The following is a 9,108-nucleotide window of genomic DNA, read 5'->3' on the forward strand; positions in this document are numbered from 1 at the left end:
ACGCAGTGGTAAAATTACCCTTTAGAGTTTTGACAGAAACACATCTTCGCAATTTTTCCCTCAGAAAGTCATAGGGAAGAACTTTGATTTTATTGCTTTATGGTAATCTACCCCACATAAAAAACTTATATGTCTAAACACATTAGAAAAACTAAAGTTTTCAAAAAACCTTTGACATTTTGGGGCTTAAAACGATTAAATTTGGACCATTAAATCCCATGTTACTAAGTAACGGTGTAATCGATGATATTATAATTTATAGTGAAGTGATAATTAGACGTGCTCCCATTTTACATAGAATAGGTTTTTGAAAATTTTAATTTTTCTAATGTGTTTAGACATGTAACTTTTTTATGTGGGGTAGAATAACATAAAGAAATAAAGTCAGAGTTTNGGCAAGGGACAGTGTGCGAACATGGCATTTTTGTAAAACGAGACACGATGCTCACAAGGGAAAAAATGACACTGGAACGTTGATCTTAGGATGCAATGAAATGAAATTGTTAAACGAGGGGATTACCCTTTTATTGAAACGTCAGCCCTTCCCATATGTCTGTGTAGCTTGCAAGTTTTTGTCAATGTGATCTTAACTGGAACAACTCCGACAGCTTTAATTCTTTAGGGGCTCCATAGGTTGCCTTTGGTTTTGTGTTTCCCAGGGTCTCTCAGTATCATGACCAGAAAATGACAAAAAATGTGGCTTTGCTTCCTTCCCAGGATCATTGGGTATTCATAAAAAACTGTATACCCTCGAAGGTTCTTTGGCTCAACACTTTGTAGTGGTGACGATTGGTAAGGTTTTTGTTAGAAACACGAGATTGAAGTGGGCTTCACCCTTATATTCTTACTTGCTTGCTTAGAACATTTAAGCACACCAAGGACAAAACGTGTGACTTTTGATAAAAATTTTGATGCCCTCTTTACCCTAATACCTTGGTTTTGGTTCAGAATTTGGCCAGATGAAAAGAGATAATTTCTTTGGTCGGCGATTGATGTGTATCTCACGAACAATATACGTAAACATGCATTTTCTTTGGCTCAATCTCGAAAGTGTTTCATGTTGGCTTGAATCCAGATTTCCATGAGAATCAATAAGTCAATACTTGGTCATCAAATCATTTTTCTAGTTGGTCTTGACTCGTCAAGAAAATCTTGCTTCCAATTGAGTTACGATGGAACCAACTTCATATGTGTCAGAAGTGCTTGCTCAGAGTTATCCCTTGGGGAAAAGCATTTTCAAGGGGGCTTAGAAGTTGCTTGAGGGATGGGGGAAACGAATGATAAATAAAAGAAGAGCTGTCTTTTGCGTTTCAAATTTCCTGGGTCAGTTTATGCTCATTTCACAGTATTGAGCCTAATCTACAAGTTTCTTAACCATATTTGGTTGCATGAATTTGGACAATATCTGCACCTTCATCCATTTTGCAAGGTTGAAATTTGATCGGAATGGTATTCATTATTGCTAGCGCTTTTTATCAAATTTCTAGATGTTCGCCACCGTAAATATTTGATGCAAAGAGAGCCATGGGTAAGGGTGCCCATATTATCTTTTGAAAAGTTACTACTATTTATCTAGGTTCAAATTTTTGAGGAAAAATGAAATTTAGATATCGACTCCTTGCAAATTTCCAATTCGTTTAAAAGTTGTTTAATTTAAAAATGCGTTATTTTGAGAACTAGGGACCTTCCTTATTCGTCAAAAAAGGTGTTCTATAGGGCATGTCAGGTGAATGAAATTCAAGGCAAAATGTGGCCTGACACCCTGATTTTGAGCATTTTTGGGAGGGAGAACTAAGTCAAATATCCCCGTTAACTGGCATGTTTGAACATGTTTGGTATAGTTCAGTGATCGCGCTATCAAATTGTTTCAGTATGACAATGCTATTTGCTTAGACAAGCAGGTAAAATGAAATAAATGGCAATATTCAATGCATGCGCAGTGCGGTTTGTTTGGGCATGTTGTCTTCGATTTTACTCCAAGGAATAACGTCAGTTGTTCATGAACGCGTTCACTTGACAAGCCCTATATTCAATGTTAATTTTTAATGGAGTATCACCAAATTTTTCTTTAAGCATGATTGGAATGCAATGGTAAATATTTAGGCCAATAATTGTTTGGCCACAACAAGCAGCTCAATTCCCTGCACCAAGAGAGGAGGATTCAAAATCCAAACTATTCGAAAGCTAATGGCCTCACTTATTCAGCCAAAGAGCACTAGCCTCTAGATTATGCCTAAATTACTTGTGTCTCAATAAAAACATTGTTTATCCCAAACGCCACCAATGACTCTAACAGAGGTGACTCGATTCCATTAAGCACACCACAAAAAGAACCTTTTTTACGCTTGAGACCCAATCAAGACTATCTCAAGTTCTAAGAAACCTCGCCCAAAAACGTGCTTGTCTGTCTATAATATTCTATACATGTGAGGATGTCCCTTCGCATTATCCCACTCAAACGCCTTACCGTCTTTTGAGCTGGTGCTTGTTATTTGCCAAGGACCATTAACAGATTCATATCCCGGATGTGTACCGTTGGTCGGATCATCCTGGTTCCGCTCCAAATGCATCTTAAGAGCTTGACGGACTTCGGATTGCTCGTCCGAATCGACCCAACAATCCCGAAGTTGAGACATGAGGCAAGAGAGACGGTCAAAACCGGAATGCTGAAGCACGTCACTCAATCTGCACTCAATCTTGGAGACATGGAAAGTTTAGTGGTGGTTGGTTGAGGTTTTCAAGACCATGAACGAAGCACGTGTTGACTCTGTAAAATGACCTCATCACGGTCGTTGTTCCGCATCAAGACCCCATTTCCTGGGCGAGTGCTTGGAACTCGAGAGGAAATTTTATTTCTTCCTGGAAAGAGCACAAGATCCACACAAACACAATGGGTGATGATCGCTCTTTTGTTCGGGTGGGCCTGGATTGGTGGCTTGTGTCAGTGAAGAAAGACAATCGTGCTCATTGCCAAGCTCATCATCCACGTTTCATCAAGATAATCCTCGAAGACGCAAACAAACGTTGCCAGAGTCAGAAGAGAGAGGGAGCTAGGGAGGATCTTAGTGCTGAAAACGAGAAAGACCCATAAATGTTTTATGAGGTGAGTTTTTACGAGCCTGGGAATGTTTGTTGTTTGCATGCTGAGCCCATTTTGCCACTCAGTTGTGTTTTCAGAAGGACTAATTAGGAACAGACTTCAAGCTGCAACCATTTGTCTCTTCATTTGCGAGCAGAGTTTAGTTCGCTTATTTTCCGGGGATCTGGACAAGATTGAGTCGTAACATCAGTTAGGCTGTGAAACTTGGAGACGCACCCAATTCTGGCTTGTACTGTACTACGGTATCTAGTTGCCTGTCAGTAAGAAAAAGGTACCTCCATTTGGAGTTCTTGGAGTCCATTTGGTCGTCACCAATGGTTAGCGCGCATCTTGACAGCTTTCAGAATGATTTTACTGTAGTAGGTACTCGTCTGAAAGATCTTAATGTTATGCAGCAACTCGAAAAAGGACATCTTTTCAGGATTGGGATTTGGGATGCTGCGACTGAGATGCTTTCACTTTTTGTTCTCCAAGTTATTTCTTAAGAATCGCAATGGACTCCCAAGGGAGTCGAGAAGAGATTGAAGGACTTTTGTGCACTCTGCCATTTTCCCGTTCCATGCATCGAACAGATTCGACTTATTTTCACTGAGGGACCCTTGCAAAGATGGAGTTTTGTGAATGAATCCCTTGTATATGTTGCGACAATGTCGTCCCAATATCAGATAAAGAAGGGAACCCTGTAGGCAATATTGAAAGTGAGACCAAGTCCATTCTTATTATGGCTTATGCTATTGAAACTTTGAGCAAAGTGAGGTACGTAGGTGCTTGTTGGTCTGTCATCTAAATCATGGCTAGAGATTTGGTTCAAAGGTGAGTCAGATGTTTGAAATGATCCTAAATTATGCTGTCAGCGAGAAGTCGCATCCTCTGCATCTGAAACGCCCCAAGGCCACACAATGAAAATTAAAAGGCCAAAAAGGTAATCAACTACCTCGCTTGACATTTTTCGACTCCTTTTCAGTTAATCAAAAGGAACGAAAAGGAACAAAGGGAAGTGCTTTACCCTGACCCGGTGAGAAATGGCATTTTAGCCTGAGGTCGTACACAACCATTTTTATCCTGAGCAAGCAAAGGCCTAGTAACTAAAAACATTTTAAGATATTCCACCATTCTTTTACTCATAAAGGTGTTCAAACACTAATGGTATTAACGTCTGGATAAAGAGAGTAGCTGGAGTGTTCATTAAATGGTCCAGATGGAACATCACAGGCCAACATGCAGAGAAGCCGTTTTGAAGTATAATTTGATGATGCTTGTGCCATTTGGTCTGTGGGTGGAAATATGAAATATCCAGATCTCGATTTTAAAACGTGAGGGCATATCTTTGACTACTCTTTTAGATTTGAGCCTCATCCCTTTCTGGGGGAGGGGCCTTAACTCAAATGCAGACTTTGTTGATTCTCCAATATTGGAACTAGACGGAATTTGGACTTGTCATTTAAGTGGGTACCTCCGAAAAATTAATTTGTGCCCTCCCAGTCATGGCCAAAATCCGATATCGGGGGAAATGATTGGTTTGGCGTTGTTGTTGTTGGCAGGAGACATATCAATGTGGTAGTAGGACTTTTCTTAAGAGGCCCAAGCTTCGCGCCCAAAAAATCTAGGGAAGTCAACATCGCACGTGCTTCTCTTCAAGAGAGTGTGCAATCAATCCTTAAGCCTCCCCAAAAGTTTGTTTAGGACGTACTCCTTCCCGTTGTAAGAATGGGGCCTTAGAACCGAATTGATCCACATGGAAACATGTCTTCCTTTCTTCTCAATGCTAAGAATACCAAGGAGATCTTTCCCATAAACAGGGCCCCAAGTTTGGCCGGATGTTGTGTTACTATCTTGATCCGACAAATCAACGATGAGCGTCCGAAAAGTGGACCGCAAGAAAAGGGGAAAAGAAATGGACATAATGAACTTAGGCGGGATACGTTTACCCAGATCAAGGTTTTATTTGTTGGATTACAAAGGTTCGCTGATGGTTTTCCTTGGCATTCGAGTAAGATATAGAACATGCTAATACTTTGAGATACCAATCCTTGTACCATTTGACATTCGTTTGGTGGAAGCTAAAATTTAACAAAACCAAATGATGATCATACTTGTAGTTCGTTTTTAAGATTCAGAGAAACAAATAGGAAAATCGTTGTGGTTGTTGATGAAAGTACATAATATGCTTTGAAACCTAACTTTTGTGTTTGCATTTTCGTGCATACTTTTTTGGTTCAGGTTTTTACGGGTATTACTAAACGTGGCAAGAAATGTAATCCCCGATACTATATTGCCATTAAAGTGCGAAAATGATCGAGTAATGGTCTTTGTGTATCACTGATTTGAAGATGGCTTTGAACACTTTTAACCAAGAATCTACTCAACCAATATTGTTCAATTTCCTTTCCTATCCAAAGACCCCACGCAAAAGTGCAAAGGAAAATGGTTGGCCTTTCCGCGTTCGAAAAAAATTTCTTGAGGTATATTAGAACTTTTGCCAGCTAGGCGTGAGTATGATTGCAAGAACAATGCAGTTCTCTTTGGTTTCCTGATTTCCAAGTGTCTCCATGTATGATTCAACTTTGGTTAGTTAAACTCCTCCTCCAACCAAATGAGTGATGGCTGGTCAGAACTGAAATCTAGGGTACTTAAGGCTTTGTGTCTCAATTTGAAACTCGCAAATTACGTCTTGACCCTTTGCACGTATACCCTAGCTTGAATACAATCTGATTGCCCAGTATATCCGAGAACGTGGCCATTACACAGAACACACGTGTCAGATTTTGTCCAAAAACCCTTAGGCTGCACCAAGACCTTGAAGCGAAGAGCCATGGAACTTTCAAGACTCTTTAATCTCACGGGGCCAATTTCGGATTTTGGAGACTCACGAGGCGGAAATTCTAATAAAGTGTATTTTGAAGCCGTGCTTTTGAAGTTTATCAAGAATCATGAATCAACCTTTAGAAAGAACTTTCCTCATCTTTACAAGAAGAACCCCAATCTCAATAACACAGACACTGCTTAGGCGAGTTCAGTTTTCACATGGACCTTCTCATTCCTCCTCTACGTAAGATACGTGTACGTGTGCATGCACTCACTACATAACTACATACGTAGAAGAGGTCAGAAAGCGTTCTTGCTCACAAACCATAACGTCCAGGATACGAGGCAGAAGTAGGGTATTTGGTGATGTCCCAAAGGGCTTTATGGTACCAGTGCCCCGGTGTTACTAGGTCTCTAGTAATAGGCATTGAATGGTTCCCTTTGTGAACACCCAACATTAACTCGGCTGACTGCTCACAGCGTACGGTATGGACCCACAAAAAGAGGCCAAGAGCAACTTTTGTCCCAATCTAATTGCATGCCACTCGTATTACACTGTCAGAGAGCCGAAGTGCCGAAGTGATGAAGGCCAAGAATACCTAAGCTAAGGGAAATAGCTACTCAAGAGAGACCGCACACACAATGCAACTACTTCGAGTGCTTCCAATAAGTGAGTGAGTGAGTGAGTGAGTGAGTGAGTGAGTGTACAGAATGTACCAGCAATAATTCAGATACCACCCTTGAAGTGGAAATGGGAGTGAAGAGTTCTTTGGAAGAGTTCCTTTTATCCCACAGGAAAAATTCGTGTTATTTTTCAGGAGACATGAAATTAATCAACGAAAATAACTCGGAATCCTTCCAAACACGAACTCGAGGCGTGTCGAGTCATTTGAGAGTTAATCTAGGGTACAACTGATCAAAAAGAGGCCAAGTCTCACCTAATCGGCAGCGAATTTGATGGCGGTCTGAGTGATCCGCAATTTGATTGCGGTCAATTAAATCACACCCATGAGGAAAACGAGACGGTCACTCATTCACTTCCTGTTGCGAGCACTGCCACAATCCGATTGACGCCAACGACGACACGTATTCCGATCATTGAAAGAACAGAGAGAAAGGGAGTTGGAGCGAGAGGGAAAGCGTTCCCCAGTTAGTCGTAACCGAGGCTGGGTCGCTCGTTCCACCCAAGTTCCAAATGATGAAGATTCTACACTCTTTCACCTTGGCTCGTTCCACTTTGATCGAGACCCCAGGAGCAACTTTATGTTCGGGGACCACGAGAACGACGAGGAAAATCGAGCAGCAAGAGCGGTGGGGTGGGTCCTTGAGTGCCTCTGATTTAGTTAGTGAACGGAGGAACGAACACCTCGAGCATCCCTAGGAAAGAGGCCACTTTTGTTCGGTGAGGATCTTCTATCGAAAAGAGCGGAGTCACGTAATTGCACTTCATTATTGAAACACACTGCTTTGTGCTGTTCTTTGCCCAAGAGCGAAAGTACTTGGGAAAAAGATATAGCTATTGGTGTTATAGACACACTTTATAATCAAATTTTTAACTGGTGGGTCCTAGGGTCGAAGGGCTGATTCTCACCCGTCTTGCGAAACCAGCCATCACCTTGTCCAATGTTTCTTGTCCTATGACTATAGGGAGTCTCATAGTCTGTATCAGATTGGTTCTTCAACTGTAGGTGTGGTTAGAGTCTAACTGCTTCCTTGATAAAAGTCTAGGAAGAGAATCGAACCGGGGACCTTTCTCATGCTTGAAAACAGCGTTTATCATTACAGTAAAATCGGATCTAAGAGATTCGGATATAAGAGCAAATCGGATATAATAGCAGGATCATCTGGAGGAAGCCACAAAGGGAGAGGTCAGGATGGCTCTGATCTTTGGCAAGGCAGACAAACCCAGGTTCTTCAAGGGCGTGTGGGGGCAAGGATTTCTCCTTGTCGACTACTGGTTTTTTGTCTTGCGACTTGACACAATCAAGATGGGCCATATAGGTTAAAGCACATATATTTGTGGGAAGCATGCAATGGCGTCGATCAACTTATTCGTACTGTTATTTTTCCATCGGTCAGCTCAACCGATACAAGTTTTTCCTCAGACAAGCATTCACATGTTTAAAGGGTATGAAAAGATAAGAGACATTAGACAAAAATCGTCAGAACAGGCATGTCGCTTCTCGTGGACTATGAGGCAAGCAAGAATGCGTGGATAACCTCGAAGATCTGCTCAGCTTGCCTTCACCAGTGGGATCATGAATTGAGGATGCAGTAGAAGCGCATGGTTCTCCTCCTCGACAACTGCTCAGTCCACCCTCCAGACTTGAATGAAGAGCTCATTGCCATCAAACTTGTCCTTCCCCCACCAAACACCACGGCAAACCTCCACCCATGCGATGCTGACGTCATCAGCGTGGTGATAGGGGCATTACCGGCGCTGGATTTCAGAGTTTATCTTGAACAAGATTGAGGAGTCCGAGACAAGCAACAGCCTCATTGCCATGGACCTGGCCAAGAAGATCAGTCTGCTCGATGGAGTCTTGATGCTCAAAGAGGCGTGAAGCAATATCAAGCCATCTTCCATCAGGAATTGCTAGACCAAGTGTGGGATGGTCGTCGGGCTGCAGGAGGAGGAGGAGGAGGACTAAAAGACGCGACTGTTGCCCCCTTCCAGGGAATGACGTGGACGCCGATCTGCTTGTTTGCAAGCCAGCCACTGACGAGGACATCATTAACGAAGTCAGGGACGAGTTTTAGGATGATCTGGCTCCTGAGGACGACGACCACGAGGATGACGTGGACGAGGAGGAAGGTGACAAGGCCCCTCCCACGCTCAGGGAGACAAGGGGAGACTGGACAACTCTCCACCGGCGACTCCTGCTTCGTGGCTTTAACGACTACGACCTCCTGCAAAGGTTTGAGTCGTCTTTAAACCAGAGCTTGGCCAGGAATCTGACTAAAGCCAAGATCAATGGTTATTTTTCAAACTTCATAGCCATTATGTAATTCTGTGACAAATTGACTACGTACTTGGTGCGTAAAAATACAGCCAACAAACTTCCCTCCTTGCATTTTCTTTCATTTTTGATCCCCATCAGCACGCAAAACAACGTCGAGTTATAGCTAGAGAAGGTGTTTTCTGTCATCAGTTTTGTCTCTGCAGCCGCGAAACTGTAGCATCGGATATAAGAACACATCTT

The 9,108-nt window shown here is 42.3% G+C and overlaps 1 protein-coding gene across 2 annotated transcripts in view; it reads right to left on the reverse strand.

Moving 5' to 3' along the window:
* Positions 1-7,205, reverse strand: part of LOC131886639 (uncharacterized) — an 11,342-nt gene extending 4,137 nt beyond the window's left edge. Inside the window, exons 1-2 of one of the 2 annotated variants that reach the window (XM_059235031.1) lie at positions 6,844-7,205; positions 2,468-3,068 (exon numbers count right to left, since the gene is read on the reverse strand). In XM_059235031.1, coding sequence (XP_059091014.1) covers positions 2,468-2,636 — 169 coding nt within the window. In that variant the 5' untranslated portion in view covers positions 2,637-3,068; positions 6,844-7,205. Of the gene's footprint in view, positions 1-2,467; positions 3,203-6,843 lie in introns of those variants that run through there. The other variant, XM_059235030.1, reaches the window with a different exon arrangement.
* Between the last annotated feature and the right edge of the window lie 1,903 nt (positions 7,206-9,108).

The sequence above is a fragment of the Tigriopus californicus genome, chromosome 9 (genome assembly GCF_007210705.1).
Source record: "Tigriopus californicus strain San Diego chromosome 9, Tcal_SD_v2.1, whole genome shotgun sequence".
Lineage (NCBI taxonomy): Eukaryota > Metazoa > Arthropoda > Copepoda > Harpacticoida > Harpacticidae > Tigriopus > Tigriopus californicus.